The following is a 17297-nucleotide window of genomic DNA, read 5'->3' on the forward strand; positions in this document are numbered from 1 at the left end:
CCCCCCACCCTATGTGAATGAGTATGGGGTACACACAACACACAAGATAAAATAGTTTATTGCACAGCTCCGAGGGTCTTCCGTCTTCGGGGGTCTTCTCGCCAGACTCCTGCGCTATCTTCTTGTAGCTGTCGCCGCCGCCGCCTTCTGTTCTGCTCTTCTGTTCTCTTTTTCTTCTTCAGATGCTGCCTCGTCGAGTCCTCCGCTCACAATGGCTCTGACCAGGCACGCGGCGACTTATATAGGGACATCACTGGATGATGTCCCCGCCTATTATGATGTCACAGTCCCAGCATCCTCTGGGACTGTGACACCATAATGGGCGGGGACATCATCCGGGATGTCCCTATATAAGTCGCCGCATGCCTGGTCAGAGCCATTGTGAGCGGAGGACTCGACGAGGCAACATCTGAAGAAGAAGAAGAAGAACAGAAGGCGGCGGCGACAGAAGACCGGGCCACCGCCTGTAAAAGAGCTATAAGAAGGCGTGGTGGCCCGGCAGAAGAACCGAAGAGGGGGGACAAGACCCCCGAAGTCGGAAGAAGAGGGCGGCGTCGAGGAAGGAAGCTGGACTCCTCCGCTAGTAAAAGAGCTACAAGAAGATAGCGGAGGAGTCCGGCGAGAAGACCCCCGAAGACGGAAGACCCCCAGAGCTGTGCAATAAACTATTTTATCTTGTGTGTTGTGTTTTTTTGTACTTTATTTTACAGGTGAATGGGTAGGGGTACATTGTACCCCATACTCATTCACATAGGGTGGGGGGCCGGTATCCGGGGGCCCCCTTATTAAAGGGGGCTCCCGGATTCCGATAAGCCCCTCGCCTGCAGACCCCGACAACCAACGGCCAGGGTTGTCGGGAAGAGGCCCTTGTCCTCATCAAGATGGGGACAAGGTGCTTTGGGGTGGGGGGGGGGCGCGCGGCCCCCCTTCCCCAAGGCACCCCCCCATGTTGAGGGCACGCGGCCTGGTACGGCTCAGGAGGGGGGGCGCTCGCTCGCCCCTCCTTTCCTGGCCGGCCGGGTAGCGTGCTCGCACAAGGGTCTGTTGTGGACTTGGGGGGGACCCCCACGGCGATTTTTTTCGGCGTTGGAGTTCCCCTTTAAATCCATACCAGGTGGCAGGGCCAGCGGCGTCTCCTTCGCGGGCCCCGCCCACCTGGAGACGCGCTCGAAATGAGCTTTCTTCCGCGTGTGTGGACGAGTCCGTTAATTTCAAAAGTAGGGCGGATAGTACGGCGGACTTAGTACGCCGTATTAGTCCGCTGAAAAAGTGCCGTGTGTGGGCAAGTAGCCCGTTCGGAAAGTCCGACGGACAGACGGCTACGTGTGTACGCGGCTTTACACACAGCCCAGCTCCCCACAGTTAGTAACACGCCCCTAGGACACACTTAACCCCTACACTGCCACCCCTTGGTTAACCCCTTCCACTGCCAGTGCCATTTACACAGGAATCAGTGCATTTGTATAGCACTGATTGCTGTATAAACGGCAATGGTCCCAAAAATGTCCGATGTGTCCGCCGTAATGTCGCAGTCACAATAAAAATCGCTGATCACCACCATTACTAGTAAAAAAAGTTGTTAATAAAGATGCCATAAAACTATCCCCTATTTTGTAAACGCTATAAATTTTGCGCAAACCAATCAATCGCTTATTGCTATTTTTTTTAACCAAAAATATGTAGAAGAATACATATCAGCCTAAACTGAGGAACATTTTTTTTATATATATATTTTTGGGGGATATTTATTAAAGCGTGCAGGGACCTCCCTGTCATTCGCCGGCCCAGAGGGGATCAACGGAGCGATCCCCGCTGAACAAGCGGATATTCACGGGGCGCATCATCACGGATCCATCACGTGTGAAAGGGGCCTTCGTTTTCCAATTCTTCCCTTTTTTTAAGCCAGCACTTATTGCTTTTATATTCGTTTTCTGTGTTTGCACTATGTTGGTTAGGATGTTAATTGTTTTGTACATAGGTGGTTAGTGCTCATTTTATAAATGGTTGGTTATTATTTTTGTCACTACTGTTATTATGGTATCTTGTGTCATAGCTATAGAACCCTGGGTCTCCCCAGATAGGGGCTCTCACTGAACATCTTTTGGGGTTTATAAGTGCAATTAGTTTATAATGTAACTACACTACTAATACAACTACTACTACTTTGATATAATCTTGGCTTTTTTTCTGAGAGAATAGGTGCAGGAACGCTCCCTTTTGGAGTTAACACTTGTCTCCACCACTACCTACCTCTGAGCAGCATTCCTTGGTTCCACCTCTACCCACCTCCCAGTACTGCCATTTTAGGGAATACAGTAACATTTGTGATACTAAGGAATTTCTTAATGATAACAAGAAAAGCAGTAAAATAGATCCCCTGCAGTCAACAACAATAGATCCCTCGATAACAATGGACCACCTTCAACAAACCCCCCCCCCAGCAACAACAGACCTCCGGGAACAACAACAGATCTCCCGCAGACAGCATTGACAGACCCTCCAGTAGCTAGCTACAATAGAAGGCTCCCTCAACAGTAGATCATTCTAGGCAACAACAGACCCCCCCAGCAACATAAGACTCACAGCAAAAAATATACCTCCCAGCAACAATAGACCTTCCCCTTGCAAAAATAGATTCCCTCCAGAAATAATAGATCCCCCCCCAGCAGCCAGCATCAATAGACACTGTAGCAAAACCCAGCACCCCTTGACATCACTACATTCAGTGCTGCAGGTTCTGGAGGTGCCAGAACGGCATTCCTGCTGAAAAAATCCCTGGATATAATAATTTATTTACATGCTGCTGTGGGGTTATACACCATCTTTAATTGGTACCTACATTTCAGAAGGATCCTTAATTGACTATATAGGATTTTTTTTATTGTTTTTAGGGGGATTAGGCTTTCTTTTTTGTATTGCTGTTTTATATTATACACACTGTGTGGCAGATTACCTTTTTGAGGGGATTTTGGTGTAATATCTAGCAATGTATCTAACGTTAAGCATACTGTTTTAGATTTGTCATGTATACATAGGGGTTGATTTACTAAATCTCGAGAGTGCAAAATCTGGTGCCGCTCTGCATAGAAAGTAGAAACCAGTCTACTTCCAGGTTTTATTGTCAAAACTTAATTGAGCAAGCTGAAGTTAAAAGCTGATTGGCTACCATGCAGAGTTGCACCAGATTTTGCACTTTCCAGTTTTAGTAAATCAACCCCATACATTCACTTTTTTGTGTACTGCATATGTATAAATACACTGATGTCTGTTGGGATAAAATGCTGTCCTCAGAGGAAATTTCTAACATGCAGTACATTTGCAGGAATACCAATCTCTTTATTTTTAGCTATCTTACGCATTGTAAAACCTGCATAGAAGTTAAACAGTTCTGTGCACAGGGACACGAGAGCAATATGGTTATTATTTTCAAATGAAGAGCTGGTGTTTGATAGATAAACCACCTTAATACAAGTGTCTGATTCTTTTTCTTATATGAGACTTGTAGAACAAAGGATTATGTTGGCTAGCATCTCTCGTTGTGCTGTGTGGGAGAGTCCCCACAGAATTATTAGGTGTAAGTGCTATAGAATCATTACATTGCTGCAGACTGACTTCGTCACAGAGCTGGCCACTTGTCACCTGCAATGGCTGTGATTACAGTCACCTTACACTTCTACTGAATGGGTTAAACAACTCATTGGTGACATTTTCATTTTCCTATTCAGCAAAACAAAAGAGACAGAAGCTGGGACTGGCTTTTTTTAATTTATTTTTTGACAGCTATATAATTCTTATAAATTGTGTCTTTATTTCCTGCAGGTGCTTTGGGGAAACGGACGCGATTTCAGGAAAACGACTTGGCTCAACTTGTTATAGATGTGCAAAGGGAAGGGGGTTCCATCTTATGCAATGGTCTAACGCCCGCTCCAACCCCTGTGGAGAACCTGCCCAGGGTAAGGAAAAAGTGATATCAGTCATTATTCCATCATTTTTAACCATTTCATCCCCACGCTCAGTTTTCAGAAAGGCCGTGTTTTACTTTCATACATGGTTATTTCTGTTTTTATAACCTGATCACGAAGGGTAGAAAGTGCATCGGCTCATTTGTCGTGGCAGTACAGTGAGAAATAATGATTTAATAATGCAGCGAGCCCTAGAAAACCGTTTTCACCTCTCTTCATTTTAGTCTGTGCTTTTTGTTACATATGTTTTATGTATTTATTAACAGGATGATCCCATAGAAACAAAAATGAAATAATAATTTTATTGTCCTTTAAATATATTCAACAAAGCACATTTAGGAAGTAATCGGACAGTTTGTTTTTTTCCTGCTTTTGTTAATGTTAAACAATAACTTATTAGTATGAGAAAAACTGAGAAGTCAGACACTACCAGGGAGTTAAAAATGAATATGCCCAGAAGACACAAATTTATATGCATGTTCGTTTCAGGAGGGTAAGAGAAGATATTAATACTATAAATTATTGAAAGACTGCCTTAAACATTACATAGAATTTCATAAAGTGCAATATATTTTTTATACCATCTTTAATGAGATCTGCATTTTCGTATTAAAATCTCCAGCCAGAGTTTAAGTGTGGGTGCTGTGAAGACATAATAGGGGATCATTAACAGTGCTTGTTTTAGCCATAAGTACATGTTTAGTTTTACAGTCTACAAGGTCATTATGTTGACTGATAATGCATCTCACTTTCCTGTGCTGCTTCAATAGCTGGTTTTAATGATTAGAATAGACAAATTAAGGATTGCAGGCATAACTACATATGTTATGTATATTGTTTTCCTGTCCTTTTCACTCACATAGTACATTTTCATGTACTGAACAGTAAAATAGAGCAAAGTGATGCCCACATTCAAGTTTAAAGATATTTTTTTGTGTTTTGTATATCATTGTTTATTTTTATTTCTGGATTAAAAATGATTTTTTAAATACATTTTTAAAATTAATATATTTTTATTTATCACTCATAGTCAACAGATGACACTGTGTACCACTTGTGTAATATATATATATATATATATATATATATATATATATATATATATGAGAGAGAGAGAGAGAGGTGTATATGTGTATGTATATATATATATACATATACTGTATTAATTTATTTGCACAAATAAGTGTGTGTATGTATATTTTATATATATATATATATATAATAATTATTCTTTCTTACACAAACCATATACAGACCCTGCATGTTTTGAATTTGCAGCTAGTCGTGAAGCTGTTTTTTTATTTTACTGTGCTATGAATATCCTTTGTAATTGATTTTTCTGCTGTTAAGATCTATTCATACAACATATATACTGTGGGGAAAATTATTATTTGATTCCCGTTTGCCCACTTACAAAGAAATGAAGGGTCTATCATTTTTATCATAGGTGTATTTTAAATGAGAGACAGAATATCAACCAAAAATCCAGAAAAAAACACATGATTTAAGTTAAGTTATAAATTGAGTTGCAGTTCAGTGAGTAAAAGAAGTATTTGATCCCAAAACAAGACATGACTTAGTACTTGGATAAACTCTTGTTGGCAAGCACAGAGGTAAGACTTTTCATGTAGTTGGTTGCCAGGTTTGCACACATCTCAGGAGGCATTTTGGTCCACTCTTCTCTAAATCCTTAAGGTTTCTTGGCTGTTGCTTGGCAACTCGAAGTTTCAGCTCCCTCCAGAATTATGGTTGGTTGGTAGGGGATCAAATACTTATTTTACTCACTGAACTGCAACTCAATTAATAACATTTGTATCGTGTGTTTTTACTGGATTTTACTGTCTCCATCATTTAACCACTTCAGCCCCAGAAGGATTGGCCCCCTTCCTGACCAGGCCATTTTTTGCAATACGGCACTGGGTCGCTTTAATTGAAAATTGGGCGGTCGTGTGATGTTGTACCCAAACAAAATGTATGTCCTTTTTCCCCCACAAATAGAGCCTTCTTTTGGTGATAATTGATCACCAAATACACTGATTACTTATTACTTTATATTACTTTATAAATGTCATTGGCAGGGAAGGTGTTCACACTAGAGGACAATCAAGGGGTTAACTGTGTTCCTCATGTGTATTCTAACTGTGGGGGGAATGTGGCTGATCAGAGGAGGAGAGAGATTGTTGTTCCTATTTAATAGGAACACGCGATCTGTCTCCTCTCCACTGACACACACAGTTCCCGGTTCTTGCTCTGTCATGAGCAATCGCGGGTGCGATCAGCTCCAGGGACACGCTGCGGGCATGCGTGCCTGCTACAGCGTCTTAAAGAGCCAATGTACAGCTACAACGGCTTGTGCAGGGGAGCCAACCTGTCGCAGTATAACTGCGGCGGCTTGTCGAGAAAGGGTTAAAATACACCAATGACAACAATTATAGACCCTTCATTTCTTTGTAAGTGGGAAAACGTACAAATTCTGCAGGGATACAAAAAAATGTTTCCCTCACTGTAGCTGAATGTATTATTGCTGTAATATGTACCTAGGTAACATTCCTTGTTGTTATACAGTACTCCTTTTTTGGGAGATAGCTCCAGCAAGGGATTTGGGTGTGTGTGCAGGCAGAGGCACTGATTGGCTGCCATGCTTAAGCAGCCAATTGGTAAGTCTGTCTACATTTAAATTATCTCCTGTCCATTTCCTGGACCAGTGGTGGTGTCCAGACAAAATCTGCAACTTGGCAGAATATAGAACCACCCCGCTTCCGGTTTCTTAAAACCCACAGTAATTGCATATTTTGATGAATTTGTGAATGCAGTCATGTAAAAGAACATTTGGATGTTTTCACAGCACAGCTAACGAGGATGAAGTTGTGGCCTCCTTTGTTGATTAGTTTTGGAGCGGAGTAACGATCTCCGCTCATAATACCGCGCATCGGACTGCATTCGGTTGACGCACTGTGTCAAAACACGTATCCCTCATCATGTGTAATTACTTCATAGAAATCTGCAATGAACCATGCTTTAAATCGGATGTGATGTGGCTTGATATTCGGCCGAGGTGTGTATTTTGTCAGACCAGTGGCAGTAGCCTGAAGAATGCCTACATAAGATCATTCCAAGGTTAAGGGGGAGCAATGTCAGTAGCAATACTCTTATTTTGAATCAGGACTGCTTTAAGTATTTATTGACTTTCATACAGATCAGAAATCACATAAAGTAACCTATGGAAACTTGTGAAAAAATCCAAATATTGAAAAATAGTTGGCCAAATTTTCTATGGCTACTAGTAAGTTGAATCAAACCTCTGGCTTCTTACATCACTTAGATGCGTCACTGCAAATAAGGCTCCTCAGCGGAATGTCTGTCTATTTTCACCCAGGTGATACAACTCATGCAAACCCATATTTTATTTGCTATGTGGATTCTCTGTGATCTTCATCAAATAAATGTGAATCCAGCTGTGTGAGTGATACCTTACTTAGGTTGAATAAAGACAAATATTCATTGACCTTCGCTAAGAAAAACCCACTTTCCATCCTTAAAATACTGAAGCACTGCTATGTGTATAAAGACTAATAAGGTGAAACAGAGCAGATGCACCATTCAAAATGATCTCAAGCATTAAGGTATAAAATTAAACAATGGAGCGCTTGCTCTGTGTATAGTGTGCATAAAGTGACGTGCATAATTCAATAAAAAAAAAAAATAGTGACAATTTCAAATATAGAATGTATAAAAAAATATATATGATAAAACCAAAAATATAGTCACTATATATAATAATAAAAGTGCTCCTCCACAAAGTGTAATAGTCGATTATTTAATCCATGTCACCACTTCCACCAGGTGCAATGCCTGCTCACCTTCGGAGGCGACCCCCTTGGGTCATATAAAGCTCTTAAAGACAAATTTTAAGAAGGTCTAACCATTTCCTTAAGAGACCCCCCTTGGGTTTGCAAAGCTCTAAATAATATGTTTTAAAGATGATCCAGCCATCTTCTAGATTGACTCAGGAAAAGAAAAAAACAACAATGTAATTATATCAGGGCCATAGATAAAAACACATAAAGAAATATCCCACTAACATGTTACATCATCTTGTATATAACTTGCATTATATAAGGCTAATCAGGGAGACACTGCTCTCCTAATCACCGTTACAACAGTGTAACTGAGACACCAGATGAACACGTCATCAACTTCTTCCGACACATTGCGTCAACGATCACATGACTTTTTCAAAAGTCTGAGTCATTTTCTAGAGTCATTCTAGAAGACGGCTGGACCATCTTTAAAACATATTATTTAGAGTTTTGCATGACCCAAGGAAACGTCTATCATCTTAAAATTTGTCTTTAAGAGCTTTATGTGACCCAAGGGGGTTGCCTCCGAAGGTGAGCAGGCATTGTACCTGGTGGTGGAAGTGGTGACACGGATTAAATAATCGACTATTACACTTTGTGGAGGAGCACTTTTATTAATATATATTGACTATATTTTTGGTTTTATCATACATATTTTTTATGTATATATTTTTATATATTCTATGTTTGAAATTGTCACTATTTATTTTTGATTGAATTTTACACTTTCCATCCTTAAAACCCAAAAAAGAGTGGTCCACTTTGCTCCTTTCGAGAAAAAAAACATTCCCCATGATTTACCAAAACAGATAATGCCTTAAGGCTACATTCACATGAACATCTTCATTTCAGTGTTTAGCTGTGTACAGAAGACTTTGCTAAAAGCAGCTGGACTCGCACAATGCAAAGTAATCATGTTCAATCACAAAACTGCCTTCATCGCAGTGCCAGTGGGAATTTCTTTCCCAGAGAGGGAAGAGCATCACTGAGCAATGACATCACACTGGCATTTTTCCCTCCTCACAGCCTACGTAGACTGTAGCGATTATAATGTTCTGTAGATCACGTGGCCTTTTTGTCCCCAAAAAAAGAGTACTTAGATGCTTCTATTCTAACTATTATAAAGTTATTTCGTTTTTGGAAAGAGCAGGGAAATGGTTAAAGTCAGATTTTATTTTTTATTTTTTTGATGTCTGTGTAACTCTTGGAAAGATTTTCCCTCAAGGATGGGATATCTCTCTAACAAAGACACAAACATCTTTACTCTACAAACAGTAGAGGAAAGTTTAGCACCACTGGCAGTGTTTTTATTACTGTCCGTACCATTTCATCTTGGTAATGTCCGCACCCCCATGTCATATGCAGGCATCACAGAGAAAGTTGATGCCATAGGAAGGTATGGAAAAACACCCTGATGGGGGTCACAGGCAGAAATAAGAATCTGATGGAAATGTTATGTCTTCACTACTCTATCCATAAAATACAGTAAACATTTTTTAAATGTGAGTTGCAATGAAAAATTGCTTATAGGTAAAAATAACTTTAAAGTGATTGTTAAGGCTTATTTAAAAAACAAAAAACAAAAACCAAACATGTTATGCTTGCCTCCTCTGTGTAGTTGGTTTTGCAGAGAGCAGCCCAGATCCTCCTCTTCTCGGGTCCCTCTTTACTGCTCCTGGCCCCTCCCTCCTATCGAGTGCCCCCACAGTCAGCAGCTTCCTATGGGGCACTGGAGCAAAGTCACAGCTCTGTGTGTCCATTCAGACATGGTGCCCCACCCCCTCCCTCCCCTGACTGGCTGACTAACTTTGATTGACAGCCATGGGAGCCAATGGTGCTGCTGCTGTGTCTCAGCCAATCAGGAGGAGTGTCTTGGAAGGCTTAGAAATTTGTGGACATCACTGGAGAGAGATGGGGCTCATGTAAGTAATTAGGGGGGTGCTGGGGAGGCTGCTACACACACAAGGTTTTTTTATCTTCATGCATAGAATGCATGAAGATAAAAAACCTTCTGCCTTTACTACTCCTTTAAGTGTGTTCTTTCTAAAATACACTATCATTTTGCCTTTGTCTTTTTGATCCAGACACTTAAGGCTAGTTGACATCCTAAATGAATGGACAAGAGCATATCCATTCTTTTTCAGTAGGATCTGTTCACACCCATGTTTTATTGTATGTTGGGGAAAAAGTCCAGCGGAATGTACTGTAAAATGCAAGTCAAAGGCAAAATGCATAAATGCTTACAGTCTGTGACTGTAGCCTAATATCTGTTTACTGCACGCAATGCATGAATTTATCGCATAAAAATGCAATGTGTGTGCAGTGTGAGGGTTGCCGTAGACACCCCAACTATTCCAAGTGATGCTTGATTATTGGCATTACATCTGGTTATCATTTTTTTTTCTGCTGGCTTACTATATGGTTATAACAGTGCCTGTAGAAATTCTCCTTGCAAGGCCCCAACCTTTCCTCCTCTTAGTCGAGATATTTCCATATAAATGCTTTCTCTGCATAAATGGAAAAAATACCTTTGTTATGCAGCTCACCCCCAGCCCCCCTCTTACACTTACCTGAGCCTGATCTCAATCCAGTGCTGTGCATGAGATCGGAGGCTCTCTACATTTTCTCCCTCCTCACTGGATGTGGAGACAGCAGTGGGAGCCATTGGCTCCTGCTGCTGTCAGTCACAGCAGCCTATATTCCAGTGCTTGGGCTTGGCCATTGACCACTTAGGATCCTTTTGTTTTATCAAAGAAGTAAGGGGAAAAAAGAGCCAAATCATTTTCTAAAGTGGAAGCACAACAGTACATTTTTGCTTTTATACTGTCTGTAATTGACAGTGTGTATGGAATATTGTAGAGAAGAGTTTTTGTTACTTCTCCAATAACTCTTCTGACTCATTCACCTGTGGAAATAATTAAGTGGTATTAAACCAAACACCAAATATGTAATATATTGCATCTTGCCAATCATTAGATGTGGTGGCTGCATCAGTTTTTTTCTTTTTAGGCATTTTCCCCTCTGTTTTCACCTAGTGGTCTGGCCAGCAACCTACCATGAGTGCCAGGGGCACATTTGGACAGCACCATTGTCAGTTTGGGGGGAGGGAAGTGTTAGGCCGCGTACACACGGGCGGACTGTTCGCCCAACTAAGTTCGTCAGACAATCCGACAAACAGTCCGTTCAAAATTTGCATGAACGGACTTGACCACACACGATGAGCAGACAGTCCGCTGAAAGCGTGCATGATGACGTGAACGGCGCGTACGACGGGACGAGAAATTAGACGTCCAATACACTGCAATGCAACCTTCGCCGTGTAAATCCTTTCTGAGCATGCGCCAAACTTAGTCTGTCGAACTAGCCTACACACGAGCGGACTGTCCGCTGAAACCAAGTTTGGACGGACTGTCTTACGGAAATTCCGTAAGACTTTGTTCGTCAGACTGTCCGCTGAAACAGTCCGCTGAAGCCCACACACGAGCGGATTGTCCGCTGAAACACTGTTCAGCGGACTAAGTTGGGCGAACAGTCCGCCCGCGTGTACGCGGCCTTAGATGTACTAGCAGATTTAAAAAAAATAAAAATTTTAAGCCAAACTCCAGTTAATACTCTATAAGCAGTTATAGCAAACAGTTTTTTTTCATTTTGGGATAAAAGATTTACCTAATGATCTTTACAAGCAGCCCTGTCATTGTTAAATGGTTTGTCTCAACCATCTAACTGCTTCATTTGCAGTACAGGTTGTTCTGTTGAAAAATAGGCTTACTGGCTTGATCGCCAGATGAAAATTAAAATAAAGGAAAGGAAACCTAAAAAAGACAATGAATGCGGCCATCACATCTAAGAACTGGTAAGCTGCATTTAATGTTTGGTTTTGGGTTTATCATCATTTTAACTGCTTCCATACCTGGACAATTCTGAAACTCTAAAAATTTGCCTTATTTTGCTAGAAAGTTACTTAGAACCCCCCCAAACATATTTTAAGCTGAGAGTAAAATGGTGGGTGTTGCAATTTTTCTTGTAAAACTGTATTTGGTGATATAAAAAAAAACGAGACAAAATTGAAAAACAAACAAAAATATTTTTGGGGGGGAAGTAAAAATAATAAACTAAAATAATGTGGTTGCACAGCTACATCCCTCTTACAACTGGGGGTGTAGCTGTGTTCAGAATGAAGCAATCGCATTCAAACTCATGTTAAATATGAGTCAGTACACACCTGCCTCTGATTAACCCCAGATAAAGTTCTGCAGTTCTGGTAGGTCTTTCCTGACATTTTTTTTAGTTGCATCCTACAGCAAAAGCCATGGTCTGCAGAGAGCTTCCAAAGCATCAGAGGGAGATCATTGTTAAAAGGTATCAGTCAAGAGAAGGGTATAAAAGAATTTCCAGGGCATTAGATATACCATGGAACACGGTGAAGACAGTCATCATCAAGTGGAGAAAATATGACACAAAAGTGACATTACCAATAACTGGATGTCCCTCCAAAATTGATGAAAAGATAAGAAGAAACACGGTCTGGGAGGCTGCCAAGAGGCCTATAGCAACATTAAACACTTCAGCCTCGGAAGGATTTGCCCCTTAATGACCAGGCCATTTGTTGCAATACGACACTGCGTCGCTTTAGCTGACAATTGCAGTCAGGCAATGCTTTACCCAAACACCCAAGCTGTATGTCCTTATTTCCCACAAATAGAGCTTCCTTTTGGTGATATTTGATCATCTCTGTGGTTTTTATTTTTTGCGCTATAAACAAAAAAAGAGTGACAATTTTGAAAAAAAATTTTTTTTTTTTACTTTCTGCTGAAATACATATCCAAAAAAATGTATTCATCAGTTTAGGCCAATATGTAGTCTTCTAGATATTTTTGGAAAAAATCCCAATAGGCTTATATTGATTGGTTATCTCTTCTACAAAACAATTGGATAGATTTAGGGACGTTAATTTATTTTTATTGTTTTTGGTAATGGCGACGATCTGCGATTTTTAGAGGGACTGCGGTGGACAAATCGGACCCCAAATTACTTTTTTTGTGGACCAGTGACATTATTACATTGATCAGTGTTATAAAAATGCACTGATCAATGTATAAATGACACTGGCAGAGAAGGGGTTAAGAGTATAGAGGGTGAGCAAAGGAGTTCAATGTGATCCCTCAGCGTAACTGTAGGGGGGATGGGCTTCTTGGGGCATGACAGAGATAGCTGTTCCTGATCACTGGGAACAGCAGATCCCTGAAATGTCCCTTGCCAGAACGGGGATTTGCCTTGTTTACAATGGCAGATCCCCATTTTGCCTCTATGTGCAGTGATGGGTGGACGCAGGAGATTGAGTCCGCCGGACCGGTCAGTGTGGCGTGCCCCCAATCTCGCAGGTGCAGACCAGCGTACAGGTACGTCGGTTCGCGCAGGAGAGCTGACCTACCGCAGTATAATTATGGCAGCTGATTGGAAAGTGGTTAAAGGAGTGGCAGGAATATCTGGCAAGTACTGGGGTGGAATGGCAAGAAGGAAGTCTTTTCTCATGAAGAAAAACATCCAAGCCTGGCTAAATTTTACAAAAATACATCTGACATCTCCCAATAGCTTGTGGGAAAATGTGTTATGGTCTGCTTAAACCAAGGTTGAACTTTTTGACCATAGTTCCAATAGATGTTTGAATGTTTGGCACAAAAACAAAAAAACAAAAGAATACAATACCCACAGTGAAGCTGGCAGCATCATGCTTTGGGGCTGTTTTTCTTCAGCTGGAACAGGGGCCATAATCAAGGTTGAGGGAATTATGGACAGTTCCAAATACCAGTCAATATGGGCACAAAACCTTCAGGCTTTTGCTAGAAAACTGAACATGAAAAGGAACTTCATCTTTCAACATGACGACAACCTAAAGCATACATCAAAATCAAGAAAGGAATGGCTTCACCAGAACAAGATTAAAGTTTTGATATGGCCCAGCCAGAGCTCAGACTTGAATCCAATTGAAAATCTATGGGGTGATCTGAAGAGGTGCCCTCGCAATCTGACAGATTTAGGCCCCTTTCACACTTGTACGACTTGTCCTGTGACTTGGGATTGCAAAGTCGCATGACAAGTTGTTCCCCATGATTTCAAATGACAACCATTCATATTAGTACGACTTCAAGTCATGCCGTCTTCAAAGTAGTCCCTGCACTACTTTTGGGCCGACTTTGATCCTACTTCAGCCCATTGAATATCACTGAAATCGGATCAAAGTCGGATCACCCTCTTAACTGATCCAACTTTGGCATGCACCTTGTACTCTGATGATCTTGAAGGGGAACTCCACACCAAATTAAAAAAAAAAACGGCATGAGTTCCCCCTCCCAAGAGCATACCAGGCCCTTCGGCCTGGCATGGATTTTAAGGGGAACCACACGCAGAAAAAACGGCGTGAGGTCTCCTCCCTAAAATCCATACCAGACGCTTATCCGACAACAAAGCACGGCATTTAAAGCACGGCAATCAGCAAAGGGGGTGGAGACGAGCGAGCAACCCCCCTCCTGAACCGTACCAGGTGGCATGCCCTCAACATGGGGCAGTGGGTGCTTTGGAGCAGGGGGGCTTGCACCCCCCTTTCCCCAAAGCACGTTGTCAGGCCCCCAAATCCCGCCCCCCCTTCACTCTATGTGAATTCAACAAAAAAAAGTCAAAAATAAAACAGAGTACACAGGTTTTTAAAGTAATTTATTAAGACAGCTCTGGCATCACTTCTGATCTCTTCTCCCCTCCGGCTGTTCTGCCTCCTCCGCTGATATCTTCTGTCTCTGCCGGTTCTTCTCCACATGCCTGTTCGCATTTGGCTGGTGGAAATTAGCTGGGGGCGAGTGAGGAGCTGTATTGTAGGGGAAGGACGTAGCCGGTAGAGGGGGTTTAATGGGAACTGTGGGGAAGGGAGAGGAGAGTCGGCCGGATAACACAGGGGATCTCCGCTGTCAAACAAAGTCCCGCCTCCTGGACCGACTCTTATGATAGACAGCACACTGGTCCAATCTGGGAAATTGACGTAGTGTGACGTCTATCATTGGAGCCGGTCTAGGATGGACAGCAGAGATCCCCTCTGTGCGACTCGGCCAGCTCTCCTCTTCCTTTCCCTTCCCCATAGTTTTCTGACCGTTTGCTGGGAGGAGAATGGGCTTCCATGAGGCAGCATTGATGGGCACTGATGAGGCTGCACTGATATTCTGCACTGATGAGGATGCATTGATGGGCACTGCTGAGCCTGCACTGATATGCTTCACTGATGGGCACTAATGAGACTGCACTGATGGGCACTGATATGCTGCACTTATGAGACTGCTCTAATTTGCTGTACCGATAGGCTGCATTGATCTGCACTGATAAAGTTCATTATTTTTGTAATTTCTTAATTCTGCATAAACATGTAATTTCATGAGATAATTTATGAGGGCATGTTTAGAGGTGGAATTAGGTGCAGCTAGTGGCGAGTAGCTCCTAAAGCCTGGTTAGTAGCTCAGGACTTGAAATTTTGAGCCCTGATATATATATATATATATATATATATATATATATATCTATAGATATATATATATATAGAGAGAGAGAAGGAAGCCTCTACTAATGATGATGCACAAGAAAGCCTGCAAACTGTTTGCTGAAGACAAGCAGACTAAGGACATGGATTACTGGAACCATGCCCTGTGGTCTGATGAGACCAAGATGAACTTATTTGGTTCAGATGGTGTCAAGCATGTGTGGCGGCAACCAGGTGAGGAGTACAAAGACAAGTGTGTCTTGCCTACAGTCAAGCATGGCGGTAGGAGTGTCATGGTCTGGGGCTGCACGAGTGGTGCCGGCACTGGGGATCTGCAGTTCAATGGGGGAACCATGAATGCCAACTGTGACATACTGAAGCAGCGTATGATCCCCTCCCTTCAGAGACTGGGCCACAGGGCAGTATTCCAACATAACAACCCCACACACACCTCCAAGATGACCACTGTCTTGCTAAAGAAGCTGAGGGTGAAGGTGATGGACTGGCCAAGCATGTCTCCAGACCTAAACCCTATTGAGCATCTGTGGGACATGCTCAAACGGAAGGTGGAGGAGCGCAAAGTCTCTAACATCCACCAGCTCCGTGATGTCATCATGGAGGAGTGGAAGAGGACTCCAATGGCAACCTGCAAAGCTCTGGAGAACTCCATGCCCATGAGGGTTAAGGCATTGCTGGAAAATAATGGAGGTCAATACATTACATTGTAGCAAAGTGTAATTTCTTCAGTGTTGTCACATGAAAAGATAAAATATTTAGAATAATGTGAGGGGTGTACTCACTTTTGTGAGATACTGTGTGTGTGTGTGTGTGTATACACACACAGAGTGCCTTGCAAAAGTATTCACCCTCTTGGCATTTTTCGTGTTTTGTTGCCTCACAACCTGGATCTAACATGGATTGTTTGAGGATTTGCATCATTTAATTTACAGAACATGCCCACAACTTTGAAGATTTTTTTTTTTAATACGAAGCAAACAATAAATAGGACATAATAACAGAAAAAGTCAATGTGCTTAACTATTCACCCCCTAAAGTCAATACTTTGTAGAGCCACCTTTTGCGGCTATCACAGCTCCAATTTGCTTCGGATAAGTCTCTATGAGCTTGCCACATATTACCACTGGGATTTTTGCCCATTCCGCCTTGCAAAACTGCTCCAGCTCCTTCAATTTGGATGGTTTGTGCTTGTGAACAGCAGTATTTAAGTCTGACCCCAGATTTTCTATTGGATTGAGGTCTGGGCTTTGACTAGGCCATTCCAACACATTTAAATGTTTCCCCTTAAACCACTCAAGTGTTGCTTTAGCAGTGTGTTTGGGATCATTGTCCTGCTGGAAGGTAAACTCCATCCTAGCCTCAAATCTCACACAGAGTGGTACAGGTTTTGCCCAAGAATATCCCTGTATTTAGTTTTCCAGTCCCGACTGCTGAAAAACATCCCCACAGCCTGATGCTGCCACCACCATGTTTCACTGTGGGGATGATGTTCTTTGGGTGAAGTGATGTGTTGGGTTTGCGTCAGGCATAGCGTTTTCTTTGATGGCCAAAAAGTAAAATTTTAGCCTCATCAGACCAGAGCATCTTCCTTTATACATTTTAGGAGTCTCCCACATGCCTTTTCGCAAACTCAAAAAGTGCCATTCGTTTTTTGGTGAAAGTAATGGCTTTCATCTGGCCACTCTGCCATAAAGCCCAACTCTATGGAGTGTGTGGCTTATTGTCGTTCTATGTACAGATACTCCAGCCTCTGCTGTGGAACTCTGCAGCTCCTTTGGAGAGTTTGTTGGTCTTCATGGCAGTGTTTGTTTAGTGGTGCCTCTTGTTTATGTGTTGCAGCCTCTGGGGCCTTTCAAAAAGGTGCGTATATGTAACGATAGACATGTGACACTTTCATTGCACACATTATTTCACCAATTATGTGACTTCTGGAGGTAA

At 42.0% G+C, this 17297-nt stretch overlaps 1 protein-coding gene across 1 annotated transcript in view; it reads left to right on the forward strand.

Moving 5' to 3' along the window:
• Window positions 1-17297, forward strand: part of TTC27 (tetratricopeptide repeat domain 27) — a 626083-nt gene that overhangs the window by 253508 nt on the left and 355278 nt on the right. The window contains exon 8 of the mRNA XM_077486426.1: window positions 3820-3953. Within this exon, the coding sequence (XP_077342552.1) occupies window positions 3820-3953 (134 nt within the window). The remainder of the gene's footprint in view (window positions 1-3819; window positions 3954-17297) is intronic.

The sequence above is a fragment of the Lithobates pipiens genome, unplaced genomic scaffold, assembly GCF_037356315.1.
Source record: "Lithobates pipiens isolate NorthernLeopardFrog02 unplaced genomic scaffold, aLitPip1_a1.2 Scaffold_18, whole genome shotgun sequence".
NCBI classification, from domain to species: domain Eukaryota; kingdom Metazoa; phylum Chordata; class Amphibia; order Anura; family Ranidae; genus Lithobates; species Lithobates pipiens.